Source organism: Sinocyclocheilus grahami, unplaced genomic scaffold, assembly GCF_001515645.1.
Source record: "Sinocyclocheilus grahami isolate Dianchi unplaced genomic scaffold, SAMN03320097.WGS_v1.1 scaffold9.1, whole genome shotgun sequence".
Classification (NCBI taxonomy): domain Eukaryota; kingdom Metazoa; phylum Chordata; class Actinopteri; order Cypriniformes; family Cyprinidae; genus Sinocyclocheilus; species Sinocyclocheilus grahami.
In genome coordinates this window covers 1,152,076-1,170,484 of record NW_015505188.1, presented here as the reverse complement: position 1 = coordinate 1,170,484, position 18,409 = coordinate 1,152,076, and the positions used below count along the sequence as shown (strand labels likewise).

General features: G+C 39.0%; 1 protein-coding gene across 3 annotated transcripts in view; it reads left to right on the top strand.

Annotated features, from left to right (window-relative positions):
• LOC107591759 (E3 ubiquitin-protein ligase SMURF1) overlaps positions 1-18,409 on the top strand; it is a 45,507-nt gene that overhangs the window by 17,727 nt on the left and 9,371 nt on the right. For 2 of the 3 annotated variants that reach the window (XM_016281007.1, XM_016280999.1), the window contains exons 2-10: positions 7,894-7,932; positions 13,889-13,997; positions 14,164-14,297; positions 14,460-14,525; positions 14,962-15,037; positions 15,181-15,419; positions 16,176-16,260; positions 17,418-17,564; positions 17,885-18,086. In XM_016281007.1, coding sequence (XP_016136493.1) covers positions 7,894-7,932; positions 13,889-13,997; positions 14,164-14,297; positions 14,460-14,525; positions 14,962-15,037; positions 15,181-15,419; positions 16,176-16,260; positions 17,418-17,564; positions 17,885-18,086 — 1,097 coding nt within the window. The remainder of the gene's footprint in view (positions 1-7,893; positions 7,933-13,888; positions 13,998-14,163; positions 14,298-14,459; positions 14,526-14,961; positions 15,038-15,180; positions 15,420-16,175; positions 16,261-17,417; positions 17,565-17,884; positions 18,087-18,409) is intronic. The other variant, XM_016281015.1, reaches the window with a different exon arrangement.

Here is an 18,409-nt window from a genome sequence, read left to right as displayed (position 1 = left end):
CAGATGAAACCAAAATAGAACTTTTTGGTAAAAACTCAACTTGTCGTGTTTGGAGGAGAAAGAATGCTGAGTTGCATCCAAAGAACACCATACCTACTGTGAAGCATGGGGGGGGAAACATCATGCTTTGGGGCTGTTTTTCTGCAAAGGGACCAGGACGACTGATCCGTGTAAACGAAAAGGATGAATGGGGCCATGTATCGTGAGATTTTGAGTGAAAACCTCCTTCCATCAGCAAGGGCATTGAAGATGAAACGTGGCTGAGTCTTTCAGCATGACAATGATCCCAAACACACCGCCCGGGCAACGAAGGAGTGGCTTCGGAAGAAGCATTTCAAGGTCCTGGAGTGGCCTAGTCAGTCTCCAGATCTCAACCCCATAGAAAATCTTTGGAGGGAGTTGAAAATCCGTGTTGCCCAGCGACAGCCCCAAAACATTACTCTAGATGCAGCTCTAGAGGAGATCTGCATGGAGGAATGGGCCAAAATACCAGCAACAGTGTGTGAAAACCTTGTGAAGACTTACAGAAAACGTTTGACCTCTGTCATTGCCAACAAAGGGTATATAACAAAGTATTGAGATGAAATTTTGTTATTGACCAAATACTTATTTTCCACCATAATTTGCAAATAAATTCTTTAAAAATTCTACAATGTGATTTTCTGGATTTTTTTTTCTCATTTTGTCTCTCATAGTTGAGGTATACCTATGATGAAAATTACAGGCCTCTCTCATCTTTTTAAGTGGGAGAACTTGCACAATTGGTGGCTGACTAAATACTTTTTTCCCCACTGTATAAAGGACCTCGAGACGTACACTCGATTTGCATTCGAGAGGGTTCCTCGAGCTGAAGGGATGCCCCGAATTTGGTGCAGATTCGCCGCGACGTTACGGAGATATGGCCGTTCAAAGTTTCAATGGTTTTCCATAGTCTTAAGCTTTAAAGCGTTTCATCCAATAGCAAACAATGGAGCATGCTCTGCTGGACAAACTAAGTAATTACACCATTTCAAGCATTTTATCTCCATTATATGTTTATATGTTATAAAATTTCGTATTGGTGGCATATTCGCCCATACCGATATATCGGCGACAGGCTCATATCGGCTCTACTATATACGCTGAGTTTCGGTTCATTTTTGTGATAGGCTTAATTTGTTCACAGAAAGGAAACTCAAATGGCAGAAAGCGACATCTTATTTGTTTTCTTTATTTTACAAAAACACAATGTTTTGTTTTCATTGTGAGTGTACACAAATAAAAGCAGACCTTTATACAGTGATGCATTATTAATAAGACAATAAGTGTTTAAAGTTGATTCTGCTGGTATAAGGAAACAGCGCTGGCGCACACACACACACGCAAAACACATCAGATCCAGCACTGCTAACTTGACAGCGCAGTTGGTACTTTATCAAAATAAAATACAGTGAACCAAACATCAGCGCGCCCGCCTCTGTGTCACCGTTGGAATGCGACTAAAGTACAGAGCCTATAATTTACATAATAAATAATAGTTTAGCATTCAGATACATTACATTGCAAATATGGAAATATTATGGAATATTTGGATTTGTGCCTAATGAGAGAGGTAGGATACACGAGCACAAAGCTCCATTCCGCAAACAGTTGAGTGCACAAGCCTTTAAAGTAAGAAAGATCAGCTGTGTTTTTGATCAAATAAATGCAGCCTTGGTAAGAATGAGAGACTTCTTTCAAAAATCTTACCGAGCCCAAATTTTGAACAGTCTTATAAATAGGAGACCCATTGATTTTGACTTAGTCTTTCTTAGACTTTCTTGTCTAGTTTTCCTGCTAGAAAAACGGGAAAAAATCCATTGGTTACATTTTAACAGTTTTGCACTCAGTAATTAACAGAACTAAATATCAATCTGCTGGTCTGAGGCAATAAAATCCTCTCATGTGAACTAATTGGTTTAAATGGAGAGGATGTTACAGCCCTGGCTGCCTGTGATGAAAGTTGTGTCTGACAGCAAAGTTTCTGCCTCCATTCCTCCTTTGTTTCCATGGCTACAGATGTGGAAAGCTCCTAAAGGGAAGCTAGGGTAGTAAGCTTTGAAATATTTGCTGCATGTATATTTGATTACTCCGTGACTGGTGTAGCTATGCCTCTGTTGCTCCTGAGGGATCTGCCTCGCCTCCGTCATACCTGCGAACTTTGATCTGAGCCGCTTATGCATCACGGCACCTCCACTTGGGTTATTGGTCGCCACATTAACAAGTTATTGGGAGGTGATGGACAGCCTGGAGGATGAAAGACATGATGGACTACAGAACCACCCACCCCCACTCTCGTCTCTCCTTGCGATTGCTGAGATGAATTTCACAGCTAATGAGGCACTGCCCTTCCCAAGTCATGGAGCTGTGTGTGGGTGCTAACAGAGGTATGCCGTTTGGCTCTTCTGTCCACAGCGATGAATTTCCAGCTCTCTGACCTTTTGAAGATCCTGTTCTCTCTGCTCATTATTAGGGCATAAGCTATACCATGCATTAGGGCAGCATGCAACCTCTGTATAGACCAATTAGTAACTGAGCTTGCATGATTCCTGTTCTGTAGAAATTGGCTGCCTTTTCTCAATTTCAACCAGTTTCTTCTCCAGTTTCTTCTTCACTGTATTGTCAGGTGAATTTCAATAAATAAATGCCAAAAATTAACAACAAAATTAACTACTGTTCTGACTCTCACACACTTTACAGAACTTTCTCCTCTTCTCTGTCCTCCTCCCCCTCCTCCGTCATCGACTCTTACAGCTGATGACTCAATATCAGCAATATTCTTCATAAATAATACAAGAAACATCAATGACCAATTCTCCACACCACAAACCAATGATAACTTCATAATGACAAATACACACACTCTCTCCTTCTCTTCACTCTCGGAGACGGACGTTTCCAAACGTATCCATTCCAATCATCCTACTACCTGTCCACTTGATCCTATCCCCACTCACATACTTCAGGCCATTTCTTCTTCAGTCATACCTGCGCTTACTCACATTATCAACACCTCTTTTCTAGGGCTGGGCGATAAAACGGTATAGATATTTATCGACGGTACACCTTCTTCGATAACTATAAAAAAATGTTTCAATATAGTGCACGATATAGGCAGGTGCTATGAGTGACGCAGACAGCACACACAAACACGAACACATGCTAAAATGAGTGCTGTGCCTGCCTGTGATAAGGAGATTGTGAATAAAAAAATTAATATTAAGTCGATGCGGTGATGTAAGTGACGTTGTTGAATTTTAATGTTTTGTTAGTCTAGCCCACCAGATGCGCCGCTGCTGAGTTATTTATTCAAAATATTAGAGAAATATAGAAGCTCAATGCGGAGAAGATCTTGATTAGGTTAAAACCGAAACCAAGCCATTCACACAGAACGCATATGCAGCGCATTTTTTTAGATGGACAAATATGACTGCCGCACTCACGTCTCACACAAGAGATGTAACCATGCAAAGTTAAAACAGTTTAAACTTTTAAAAAACACATCGCAAATTTGTGGTTTATTCCTTTTCACTGCGTGTCTTATGTTTTTAAATGCAATCTACGTGATGGGCGATTTGGCTCTTTGTGTTAAGCAATGCATAAATACATGATACTGTTTTGTTCATAATTGTTTATGCAATTTACGAAATTATATTTGATTTATATGAGTTAATTTAGACGTAATGCATGCTTTTTTATAGACAGTTATTTCCATGCATTGACATTATGTACTGCATTATTTTGCTCATTGCGTCCTCCGGTGGCCTCGGGAGACAAGACAAAAGTTTCTTTAAAACCGATTTAATCTGCATATAAAACATTAGAAATTAGACATGTTTAATTTTTATTATGTGTTTGACTGTTAAAACAAAAAAAAATATTTGTTGTTTGTCTCAATAAATTAGGTTAATTTAAAAATACAGTGGTTCAAATTAAACATTTTTTTTCTATTGCTCTTTTATAAAAAATGTCAATAATTATCGATACCGAACGATATGAAACATTATATCGTTGATAAATCTTTTTAGCTGTATCGCCCAGCCCTACCCAGCCCTACTCTTTTCACACTGGTACGTTTCCCACAGCATTTAAGCAGGCTCGGGTAACCCCACTGCTTAAGAAACCCTCTCTAAATCCAGCACTTTTAGAAAACTACAGACCAGTATCCCTTCTTCCGTTCATTGCAAAGACACTTGAGCGAGTTGTGTTCAACCAACTCTTTATGTTCCTTGCACAGAACAACCTCCTGGACAACAACCAATCTGGCTTCAAATGTGGCCACTCAACTGAGACTGCTCTGCTCTCGGTTACTGAAGCCCTGAGACTGGCAAGAGCAGCTTCCAAATTCTCAGTACTCATCTTGCTGGATCTGTCTGCTGCTTTTGAAACCGTTAACCACCAGATCCTCCTGTCCACCCTCATAAAGATGGGCATCTCAGGAGCCGCACTCCAGTGGTTCAAGTCTTAACTCTCAGGTAGGTATTTCAGGGTGTCTTGGAGGGGTGAGGTTTCTAAGTCACAACTTCTTGCTACTGGGATTCCTCAAGGCTCAGTGCTTGGACCTCTTCTCTTCTCCATCTACATGTCATCATTAGGATCTGTTATTCAGAAGCAAGGCTTTTCTTATCACTGCTATGCTGATGACACTCGACTCTACTTCTCATTCCAACCAGATGATCCAACGGTAGCTGGTCGCATTGCAGCCTGTCTGAGAGACATTTCTAGCTGGATGAAGGACCATCACCTTCAACTCCACCTTGCTAAGACAGAACTGCTCGTGGTCTCAGCCAACCCAGCACTTCATCACACCTTCTATGTACAGCTGGGTTTGTCAACCATAACTCCTTCCAGGACAGCCAGGAACCTTGGAGTTGTGATCGATGATCAGTTAAGATTCACAGACCATATTGCTACTACGGCCCAGTCCTGCAGATTTGCCTTATACAACATTAGGAAGATTAGACCCTTCCTATCAGAGCAAGCTGCTCAACTCCTTGTCCAAGCTTTTGTTCTCTCCAGACTGGACTATTGTAATGCTCTCTTGGCAGGCCTTCCCGCATGTACTATCAAGCCTCTGCAACTGATCCAGAATGCAGCAGCGAGAGGTCTTTAAAGAGCCAACAAAAGCTCACGTTACACCTCTCTTCATTAGTTTACACTGGCTACCACTAGCTGCTCGCATCAAATTCAAGGTACTGATGTTTGCCTACAAGACAACAACTGGCGCTGCACCAATATACCTGAACTCGCTAATTCAAACTTATGCACCCTCCAGAAGTTTGCATTCTGCAAGTGAATAACGCCTTGTGGTGCCATCCTAAAGAGGCACAAAATCAATATCACAGACCTTTTCCTGGACTGTGCCTCAGTTCGAACAGCTGAGTCTTTGGCCATTTTCAAAAAACGTCTAAAGTTTTTGCCAGCACCTGACGAACTAATACTAGCACTTACCTATTCTATTCTATTCCATTCTATTAAAAAAACAAAAAGCATAAAAAAAACAATCCCTAGCTATGTGTATTGTGCTAGACTAACTGAGACTTGTCACAGCACTTGTATACTGTTGCTCTTTTGTTCGTCTGACTGCTTCTATTGTTCTCCTTATTTGTAAGTCGCTTTGGATAAAAGTGTCTGCTAAATGATTAAATGTAAATGTAATGTAAATTGCCTTCTGCAGGGACAACAAGAATACATAAAATAAAAGGGTACAAGTGCTTTTTGCTGTCTTTGCTGATTTTTTTTCTAGGATTCTGATTTTAATAGCAGAAACACTAGCATGTTTTCTTTGATGTACACGCTGGGATCGAGGGAAGATGCTTCTGTTGTCATCAACAGGAACCAGTCAAAAAGATCTTTTATCTCATCATGTCATTTCAAAACTGTATAATGTTCCTCCTCCAGAACTCAAAATGAGATATTTTTAAAGTGCCCCTATTATGGGTTATGAAAGGTTCATATTTTGGTTTTGGGAGTCCCCAACAACAGGTTGACATGCATGCAAGGTCAAAAAACACTTTCATTGTCTTATAATATGCATTTATTTTTACCTTACTTGCTCAACGACTCCCAAACGATTCGTTTAACGATTCAGTTTTCCAAACCCCTCCTTTGCGTGATGCTAATCTGTGGTGATTGGTCTGTTTGGTCTCATTTTCATTTCATCATGCCTGTAATGCCTGATAAAGCAGCATTTGTGAGTGCAGTGCTGCTTTGTGTACAGCGTTACCGGGGAAACAGCTATTTTACCGCTCCAAAAGCAGCACCTAGTGGCAAAGAATTAATTTGCATTTTCAATCAGACCAACTGGAAAAGACCAACAAGTGGGCGGGCAATATGCTAATGTTTCATGTTGACATCAACATGAAACGGCTTGGGATTCGTTTTAAAAAAGACTCGCTTCAATGATTCAGAGTCGACTCTTTCTTTTGAGAGACAATAACTTTATACACGGTGCACTCTCAGATTTAAAACTTTGCAGGTCCATGTTTTCATTCACTTAGAGCGGTGTTACACAATGCATAAGGTAATTTTCAAAAATCCATAATAGGGGCACTTTAAGAATATTTCAGTTGCTTCGGCCATTTAATAAAATCATCATTCATACACATTCATTGTGTAGCCATGGGAATTTTTCAATGTTTTTTGTATTCTGCATAAAAATGTTCTGCATATTTGGAATTATGAAAGGATAACATAATTTTCATTTTTTGGCCAAACTGACCCTTTAACGTTTTCCAGTGTAATAATTATCACAACCCTACTAAACAAGGTCATATGAGCGATTGGGCATAAAAGTATTTTCTGCACCATTACTCAGCTATCAGATAAATGTTTTTGGGTAACCATGTAAAGTGGTGAAAGGGACAGATTGCAACCATTTAAAAGTTTATTAGTATGTTCATAAATTGGATGGTGGCCAGACAAAGTTGTGTTTACCATGTCATATGTTGTGCGGCATTCATTTGTACTGTGTCTGTTCTGACAGCACGCATGAATTAGCCCTGTGACCTCATGGGAGAAATGAAAAACTCTTTAGAGGTAGAACACAGGCCTTCTCTGTTTGTCCAGTAACACACACACTCAAACCAGACAATTCAGAATCAACCATTGTCAAGCTGCACTGCATATGATGCCCCACAGTTTCCTGTTGTGCTGTGAATGCAGGGCAGAATAGGCTTTTGCACTTTGCTAATACCACTTCTCCACTGTTATGTACATTTTTCTTGTCCAAAATGATGCAGGTCATTGGTTTGCTATTACCTTGTCCTCCGTGTACAAAGTGCATTTTTGAGAAGATGAATATTGCTGACCACACCTGCTCTGTCTCACACCACAGCGTGTCAAACATGAGCTGACACCAACCTTATTCACAAATGCTGCTTCTCTTAAGTGCACCAAATCCCATTGAAAAGCGTGAAATCACATTGCAGCCTAACACAGAATGACCTTTGATATTTTCACATTAGGTGAAGGCTAGCCAAGAAAAAAAAAACCTCTCAGGCAGATGGCTTAGGCTTTAAATATCCGGGGAAAAGATGTGGATTTGGGGTGCTGAATAACAGCGTTGAGAGGAAGTCTGTCTGATTTATTCTGTTCAGGCTGTGCTGGGATGGCCCCAGCGGCCCCTCTTGAGGGACTAGGGGCAGGGATCCTGGTCATGTCAGTTAGTTAGTGGAATGAGGCCCAGCTCTCTCTTTAAAGCTGCCTCTGCAGATAAATGCTGTTTTCAGTCACACTCACATCAGCAGCAAAGCTTTTAAATGCATCAGACTTTCAATTATTTATTTTCCATGTTCATAAATTCTAAAGTAAGTGGTGCATCTGCTGTATATTGAATGATTTGGGATGATAATTATTTTTTTCTTTTTCTTTCAGTATTATGTGCCAAGAATCTGGCAAAGAAAGACTTCTTCCGTAAGTATATCTCATTTCACCTCCTTTTTCACAATCCTTCGTGTACCTTGGTGTTTACTGGCCCTCATGTCACTCCAAACCTGCATGACTTTTGAATAATGCGCTAGTTTCTCTTTTACGTATAATTACAGTAAATTGGGCATTCAAGCTTCAAAAATTGGTAAAAAGCACCATAAAAGTATCGTAGCAGTAGTCCATGATAATTGTGCACTATTTTCAAAGTCTTCTGAAGTCAGTCTGATAATTTTGTCAAAGTAAAAGACAAAAATTTAAGTTATTATTTCCTGATACAGCAGTGTGCTAACTGCTTTAAAATCATTCAGACCAATTTTGCGAATTGGATCAACCATTTAATTGAAAAGAACAATTCAGTTCACAAATTGGATGTTACTACTTCTCTCTTGAACTTTTATAAATGCACCAAGGTGAGATTGGGTGGAATTATGACACAAAGCTATCAAATGATTTCAGAATCCATGAAATTTAGAGCATATATCAGTGATGCTTTCGGTTTCTTTTGTTTTAGAGTTTGACAACAACAGTCCTCATTCAGTTTCAGTGTAAATTCACTTCTTTGTTGAAAAGAGTAGCAAGGATATTCTGCAAGTTCACCTTTTGTTTTTCACATAATGTTAAAAGAGTTTGAAATGTTACTTTTGGATGAACTATTATTTGACTTTAAATGCCCCTCAGAAATGGCTGTATGAAACATTTGTGATTCTGGAACATTAGTGCCTCTCTCCTCTGAGTTGTTCAGAGCCGCCCACTGGCTGCTTGTATCACTGGGGGGATTCACATCCTCATTCAGTGGCTCCTCATCAGATTCCACCCACTACAGCATGAGCACACTTCAATTTTCTGCAGTCTGAGCTCTCCATCCCAGCTGTTCTGACTGACAGGCTTGTTTGCCCCACTGGCCTCATCAGTGTGTGTCCCACATATTATTCAAATGCCTGGTGTGCGTCATTCATAGATCCTGTTTCTGTGCCATGTCCATTATGCTTCTCGTATAACAGAAGGTCACATGAGAATGTATGAGGAAGACAGGCAAAACAAGACCAGTTGTCCCTGATAATAATACATTAAATTATCAGTCTTAATGTTCCACAACAGATGCAGCATGCATTTCTCAGTAGTCTTTTTTCCCCACTCACTGAAATGCTTTCAGTGGAAATGCTCTTCATAGCTTCATGCCACCGAATGAACGGTGAACGAATGAAATAACACTGAGCAAAAAGCATGGCAAAGGCTATGACTAAACAACATAATACAGGACTCCAGACTGCACCTAAAAGGATTGCAAATGTAACACGAAAATAAACATTTATGACAGTAATTTAAAATCTGATTGTGTTTGGATTATACGTCATTTGCCTGCCGTGGCACCGCTCCCCACCGTCGTTTGGATATTTTTATAGTAACAAAAATCATTTAGCCTAGTTCAGTTAGAGGACAGACACTTTTAAAAACTAAACGCTCAATGCAGCGTGCCGAACTGTGCGTGAACGACAGTGCACCACGGAGCAGGAGTCAGATTTTATTTAACACGTGTCGAGTCGAGCTGACTGACATGAGTGAGGTGAGGAAGACAAGACAATGGCAGAAGATTGTGTAGAAAGGAAATGCAAAGGCGCCTGTTTGTCTATGTTTTAGATTTTGAAAAGCCTATTGACTGGACGTTTTTTTTAAACATTCGTTTCTTATTTATTTGGTTCCACAGTGTTTGCTGATTGATTTATTTAAACTTTGTGTATTTTATTTATTTTATTTTACATCAAGGTGTATATGCCGTGCCTCCAAGCTTTCTTATTTGTTTTGCTAATAAACGTTCTTTAGGGATGGAACGATTACTGGTTTCACGATATAAATCACGATAAAATGCCCTGACGGTTAGTATTATCGTTTAAAATTTTATTATCATCAAGACCGTATTTGATTATCGCAATTTTGAAAACTTGCGGTAAATCCTGTCCAGCCAGCATCAGTCTGACGCAGAAGCAGCATGCAATGTTGTTGTTTTTTTGTTTTTTTTTGCACAAGACGAAATAGCGGAAGGCAGTGACAGCGCTCAGGAGATTTTTCAGTCATCTAAGAGGACCAAATCGGTGGTCTGGTCGTATTTTGGCTTTTTACAAGAGTCCTGAAGGCTGTTTAATCGAGGACGGTCACCCTGTCTGCCGATCTTGCAAGAAGAAAGTAGCAGAAAAAGGGGGATATGCATCAAATTTGCTCCGTCATCTTCGTGACCACCACACACTGTTATATAGTGAATGCAAGGTAACTTTTACCTCAATACCAAAACTAACTGGGCAAATAATTGGACAAAAAATATTGATTAGAGATTAAATATTCCGCGAAGAAAAGTTTGCAGCAAGTGGCTTTGAGCCAAGACAAACAACGTTCAAATTATAAGGTTGACATTTAAGGGATAATGTATTGTATAGTCATAGTTAACTTATTACACAGATTTTTGTTTTGTTTACCTATAATATATAAATACGGGGATATGAAATATTGAATTGAGATTAATGTTTTGAAATCTTACCTGTTTATAAAACCGTTATGAACAGTGTACAAAACAATCGGTCAGGACAATATGATCAATACAGCAATATTATAGTAGTATTAATACTAAATTCCTCTGATTTCATTTTCAATACAATCAAAAACTGAGACGCAAGATGGCAAGCTGCATTTGAATGAAACGAGAGCGCGTCTGCGCCTCCGCGGTAATACAAGAGACTAGGGCTGGGTATCGATTTAGATGTCCCGATTCGATTCGATTTCAATTCGCAAGCTCTCGATTCGATTCTCGATTTTTTTTTATTACATTCAGTGAATATAATTTTAATACAAATGCTATTGATATTTCTAAAAAAGCATCAGTTTACAAATGGTGAATTAATAAAAAGAAATTAAGAACCACATGCCTGTATTTTAAACCTATTATTTGTTTTGTATAGGGTCCTTTTTTAAACAATGAGAGGGCCCTATAACATTTTCTTAATTTTTCTGGTAATCAGATGAAGGCATAAAACATTAATTTTAATTTATCCTAATCAAATGAATATTAAACCATTTTATTTTTTGGCCAACAAAGTGCTGCACAACAGAGGTGTACTGTTAAAATTAAAAAGAAAACAGATGTGATTTATTCCTTTTTAAAAATAAAGATTTATTAATATGTATTAGCAGTAGTAGCATTGAGTCTTAAGACTGTTAAATAGTCATATATTCTGACAGTTTGTTATCGTTAAACTAAACGTTTATTTTGACGGGTTGCCGTGAAGAACTTGCAGCTGCTGTGTATGTGATATGACGGTAGTTTTCTCAAATGAAACGGTAAAATGCTAATGAAGTGACTCTCAGAGCAGCTGGAGATGACATTCGTGTTCATATCATCATATAGTGAGACGGCAGAAGCTGAAAACACAGCGAGCATCATCCACGCTTTAGTATGCGTGTAGTAAACAAAAAAGTGCGCCGCACCATCCGCCATTCATTCACTGTGGAAATCATGGCGCCTTATGCATGATATCAAATGCTTCCGCAGATTTATAGTATTACTATAGCATTTCACCTGAGCATTGCGAATCACGCGTATGGCCATGATAAGTGCTGAATGAATGACAGGATTTCTGTTGTAACATCATAAGGGTGACATCTAGTGGAGAAGACTAATGATAAGATTCACGTTAATCAGAACTTGTTTTAAATGTGTGCTGAAATAAATACCCAAAAAGATAGATTCGCGGCTTTTGAGAATCAATATAGAATCGACGTCATTTAAAAAAACGATTAATTGAAAAATCCCCTTTTTTTTACCCCTACAAGAGGATTCGAATTCCAAACAGAAGTGAGCATCCCTATGCCCTACTCCCTTCGAAGGGCAGAGCCCTTGAAGTGTGTTCTTTGAAGGGTGCAGGGTATTACTGTCTCGTATAAGTGTTTGAAACTCCCTTGGCGAAGGGAATGACTAAGACAAATCTGCGCGTGTCTGCAGTATTCAGTACTCCATCAGTTGTTGCAAATAAATATTTATTATTATTATTATTTTATTCAAATATTGTCTAATTGTGTCTTATTTACTTTTAAATGTTTTCAAACTAAACTTGCTTACACTACCGTCTTAAATCATATTTCTATCACTGACGAAAAATATGTTCTTACATTAAAATAGACAAATTTAATTAGCCTATTCTATTTATGTTTGCATGTGAACTCGAAATCAACCCCAACTTTGCTTTAAAAAGCATCACAAGACATGATCAATAACGAAAATCACATCATTTTCATCTAATTTTAACAAAACCGTGATAATATTGATAACTGATAAAGTTAGTCACTATAATCGTGAAATGAAATTTTCATACCGTTACATCCCTACGTTCTATGTTTCTTATTTATTTGGTTCCACAGTGTTTGCTGATTTTCAGTTTTATATACCTATTTAAACTTTGTGTAGCCTAAGAAATTTGTTATTTTATTAGGCATAGGCCTATATGGTGTATTTTTATTAATTTTGTTAAAAGTTCTGAGTTTGACGTTGTTGTTGCTTGAATTGAATCAACGCTGAATTGCCCCTAGTTTGAAAGTGAAAGTAAAACTCGCACAGGACACTTTTACAAGCCATTTGAAAGCAAAGAAAGTAGGGAAACTCAAACGAACTAACACCCCTCCCCCCCACCCCAACGGTAATACCGGTGTTGTCACGCGTCGATTAACCGGTGGGAAAATTTCCTCACCTTCACAACCCTACTGTTGGTGATGTAACCCATAATGTCTGATTCTCGAGCGAATTACTGGTTCTTTGAATGAATCATTTAAACACATTAACGAATCAGTCTCATGTTCTTATCAGTTATCAGTTTGAATAATCTAACAGCTGAGTAAGAAACACTCAAATATGTTTCAAAAATACTGTTGGTTACTTTTTAGCATATACATTAACAGTAAACTATGCCAATCAGTTGTAAGGTGAAATCATTTTTAAGAGTGAGCTTTGCTTGGCTGTGAATGTGAAAGCTCAGTTACATGAACCATCAAGCGAAATTTGACTCTAAAATTGGAATATGCTACACACCTTTTGCCCAGATTTTTGCCCTGATTTGCAGTCTGGAGGATTCGTTGCTAGTTGCCAAAAGTCAGAGCCAGTCTACAGATATTTGCCATTTGGAGATGACAGATTTTACAGATAAATAATGGGCACATAATGTATAAAGGGCACCTTTTTTAAGCTTTGGACTATGATTTCATCCAGTCAGATGATTTCAAACAAGTTTAATATTTTGCGTTACATTTAGATAGTTTTAAATAGTTTTAGAATGCATTATTTTTGCTTTTCATGAGGCAGGTTTCTATGCAAGAGTGTTTTGGTCAGAACGACTTGAAAGTCTGGTAGTGCGTGAGAACTTCAGTCATTTAGAGTATGATGCCCAGTTTTCTCTGTAACCATTTACAAAGTCAACAAGTGTTTTAAAATCTGTTCAGAAGTCACGTAGTGTATTCCAGCCTTTACAGAACAGTGATATTTATGTGGCACAAAAACAGTCAGGATCACTAGATTGACAGCATCATGGTGGAACACGAATTTATACTAAAAAGACTAGTAACACATCCTAGTTTATATAACTTTTTTTATACAAGCACTTTTCTTTCACATTACTTTTCATATTTAATTACCTGCCAAAAAAAAAGTGATTGTAAAATGACTTTGAGGCTTTATGTGTAAGCGAATTTCTAACTTGGCAATTGAAAGTCAGTAGCTCGTACTTTTTGTTCTGGGGATCTGTAAAGCCATCCAAATATTTTCAGTCTATCTAAATTTTTGCAGCTGTCATTGTAGAAGCTGCTTAGATGTCCAGATTGTAACGGGCAATGAGAGGACAGTCTGTGACAGCCGAGTTTGTCCTCTGTTGTTTATTTGTCTTCCTCCCACACTGTCGTTCTGCTGCAGGTTTGCCTGATCCTTTCGCCAAAGTGGTGGTGGATGGCTCGGGGCAATGTCACTCTACAGACACGGTCAAAAGCACATTGGACCCCAAGTGGAATCAGCATTACGACCTGTGAGCAAATTCCTCTATAAAGATACTGATGCCTAATTTTGGTTGTTCTCAGTGGTATTCGTGATGTTGTGCAGTTTCAGTCATTTAGTTAATCTTTAAAATAATGGAAACAATATTAGTTAGTGATTTTAAAAGGAGGAAATTGCTAAAGAGAGTCTTTCTGCAGGTATATTGGGAAGACAGATTCCATCACCATTAGCGTATGGAACCATAAGAAGATCCATAAGAAGCAGGGTGCGGGTTTCTTAGGCTGTGTGCGGCTCCTGTCCAACGCCATCAGCAGACTAAAAGACACAGGCTGTGAGTATGATACTTTTATAGCCTGCCGTAATCTCTTTATTGAGCCACATCACAGTCGTTACATGTCTTCATTAAATTTGTGGTAAACTGTGTATCTGTAGTCTATAAAAGTTTGATGAGCTAGTTTGATTACATCTTGTTGTTTATCTATCTCACCATCAGACCAGCGTTTAGACTTATGCAAGTTGAACCCATCTGACAGTGATGCTGTCCGTGGACAGATCGTTGGTAAGTATTAAGCAATGCAGGTAGAACTTGTACAGAATTTTTCAGATACAGTGGCCCCAAAATGTATTTAGCCACTTCAATGACACTTTTAAAATAAGTATTTGCACTAGATAACAAAATATCAAACTGAGAGTTTATTTTAAAGAAAGAAAACACAAGTGCAGTTTTTCATTCAAAACATTTAAGATGAAATTTGGCTCATTAAAGTGAGGTTAGTTCTGAGAAAAGCATTATTTGTAGATATTTGCAGTCAAGATCATATTTTTATTTGATGTGTGTCATTGAAATGTCTAAATACTTTGTGTAAATTCAAATGTCAACTAACAAACTAATGAAAATTAATATTCCTGAATCAGTATTTGACTAAATGAAGAGTCTTCTAACTAAATGCCTCAATGTGAAGACTTTTCTTTAACCATTTTGTTTATTTTTGTAGTGAGTCTGCAGACCAGAGACAGAATTGGCAGTGGAGGGCCTGTGGTTGACTGTAGAGGACTAGTAGAGAATGAAGGGTGAGCCAACTTTTGTCTTGAGGATGCACTTTTTTTTTTAAGCACTGTCTTGTTCATCAATACCAAGACTGTAGATTTGATCCAGTGAAATGTTTGTGGCTGTATGTATTTTAGCACCTGCTCTGTATATGTGTATGTTTCAGGCCAGTCTTTGAAGACTCAGGGCCCGGGCGGCCTCTCAGCTGCTTCATGGAGGAGCCCATGCCATACACAGATCCTACAGGAGCCGCTGGCGGGGGCAACTGCCGTGCACTTGAGTCACCCAATCAGGAGCAACGGCTACAAGCACAACGCATCAGAAACCAAGATTCCAGAGGGCACGCACACACACCCCAAAATAGACCACACGGACACCAGTCCCCCGACCTCCCTGAGGGCTACGGTAAGTGTTAATGTGTTATGAATGGGTGAGGATGAAATTTACCTGGATGTGTGTTTTTTTTACGTCTGATTGTTTAAGCTTTTCATTTTTTTGTCGGTGCTTTAAAACACCACTGGTACTGCCATCAGAGTACTGATTTTGTAACAAATTCACTTCAAATTGCCTGGTGTGAGCAATTTTCCTGTCATTATGTATAGTCTGCAGGTCACTGTTCTTTTTTGAGGGCTGTTAGTTTTGTGCAATAAGAGGTTTATATAAATATTTAACTATAAAAATATGTAGTTTTGCACATCCCTAGTGCATATACCTGATCTCCTACCCACAGTACTGCTAGAGTCCACTGAGACTAATACAGCTTAGTGATCAGGGTAGAGGCTACTGAAGTGCAGTGAACTGGGGAGACTGAGCTCTGAAAGGAGTCTATTCACTCTGGCACTGCTGCTTTAGCTGAGCCGTGTGGCCACTGCGGCCCGCATTACACAGGTGGATTGGCTGTGGTAAAGCCCCTCATTGGAGTGCAACCGTGCCTGACCCTGTTGGTGTTGTGGTCGAGTCCTCTGCCATGACCAGTGGACGGCGCCAGTGTAATTAAATCTCAGACTAGACATGCCACACTAGCTGTGTGCCATCTGAGAACTGGAAGCTCAGCGTCCTGTTGCAGTTGCCCTGGCGCTCGTTTAGGTTACGTGTAAACTGGCGTCTGAGTTAGCTGTGGCTCATTCACTCTTAACGTGTCTTTTCTCTTTTCTAATACAGAGCAAAGGACCACAGTGCAGGGCCAAGTCTATTTTCTGCACACACAGACTGGCGTGAGCACCTGGCATGATCCCAGAATACCCCGGTAGGTTTAATCACCACCCGCCTTTGCTGAAATAACGATTGCCCTTGTTTGATTGCTCCTCGCTGCTAATGTGAAATCACTCTAATCACAGATCTTTAATGTCCACAATCAGCTAACTTGATAATCAGCAATCTCAGTTAATAGCTGCTACTGTTGACATTGTGAAGCTTAATCGTTTGATCAACATCATAATAATGACCTCAAAAGCATGAGAAAAGGGACACAAAATGAAGCCTGTTAGTGAGGAAAGCAGGGTGGAAAATCAACACATGCCACCAGCTAAATGCAAATGCTTTTTGTGCAGTGGCAGGTTATTTTGCCTTAACAGTCACTGTTGCGTGTGACCTCTTAAATTGGTCAAATAACATGCTTGTATATTCAACACACACATGTGAGTATGTTTTGAATAAGTTCTTATATACTGTCGACTGTTTGTTTTCATCTTCAGTTTCACCAACATCTCTTTAAGGCAAGTCAGTCCACTTGGTGTCTGTCTATGTTATGCCCCGGGCAGCTTTTTTCTAATTGGGTAATAAATACTAGCTCTACTTGCATGGAGAAAGTTTACTTTTTTGAAAGAAAATCATACCTTTATTCAGCAAGGGTGTATTAAATTGATCAAAAGTTATAGTCAAGTAATTTATGCTACAAAAAAAAACTGTTTAAAAATAATGCTGTTCTTTAGAACTTTTAAAAGAATCCTGAAAAAAAGTATCATGGTTTCCACAAAAATATTAATCAGCACAACTCTTTTCAACACAATAATAGTAAGAAAAGTTTCTTATTGATTTCTGAAGGATCATCTGACACTGGAAACTGAAGTAATGGCTACTGAAAATTCAGCTCTGCCATCACATGATTAAATTGCATTTGAAAATATGTTAATATAGAAACATTCATTTTAAATTGTAGTAATATTTCACAATAGTACTAAGCATAAGAGATTTATTTTCAAACATTAAAAAAAATCTTACCCACTCTTTTGAATTTAACAAAAATATAAATGGTAAAATCCGAGTGTCTGGTAAAATAGGGCATTCACCTGCCATTGTGGCTGGTGGATGAAAAAAGTTAATTTCCCACCCTGAAAGGAGGTAAAAAGAGACACCATTATATGTATTGAGCACCAAGTGTGATGGGTGCGCTTGCTCCTTCAGGGATTTGAACAGCGTGAGTTGTGAGGAGCTGGGCCCTCTGCCGCCCGGCTGGGAGATCAGGAGCACTGTGTCAGGACGAATTTATTTTGTCGACCATAATAATAGAACCACGCAATTCACTGACCCCAGGTTACACCACATCATGAGGTAAAACATTTTTCACATCGGCTTTGCTCTTAACATCTGATTACTCATTCCAGCTCTTAAATTATCCTGTTAATTATTCACCACAATGAATAAATCATCTTTGTGTAATTAAAGTTGCTAGTAATGATAATTGCTTGCTCGTATAAGGGTTTATTAAATTAATTCTCAACATTTATTTAATTCCTAATCGTCCCTAGTGGGAGTGTAACCCAAATGATGCATGAAAATGTCTTTGTCCAGTGTCTTGATAAACTGCTATCAATGTGTGGATGTATTGGTACACATGTGACATTTATGTGTGTTTTGCATGTGATGAGCAGCCAACACTCTCAGGGGAAGGAGTCAAGCCAGGCTCTGCCTGTACAGATGGAGGTTGGTATGGAGGAGGGTGATGGGGAGCTACCGGTGCGCTACGAGAGAGATCTGGTCCAGAAACTTAAAGTTCTCCGCCATGAGCTCTCCCTGCAGCAGCCTCAAGCTGGCCACTGCCGCATAGAAGTGTCCCGTGAGGAGATCTTTGAGGTACTCGCAGTCACACAGCTGAATAATGCCAGTCATGTAGTGCATGCATAATTTAGTTCTAACAGCACTGTGGAACTGTTTTTGTCATTTGAAGTGACTAGAGATGCATCACCATTAGGTTTGCACACTGATGCTTGCTTTTTGGTTTCCAACAGTAGGACGCCAATATCAGTATCTTAAGTAATGCTGCAGTTTTTGGTCAGAGCAATATGAGACAGATAATTTTAGGAGAGTATGTCTGTTATTTTGTATTTTCTACTTTATTTAGTTTAATATACATCACTGGTAATCCTGTGCATGACTCATCAGTGCACATTATTCCA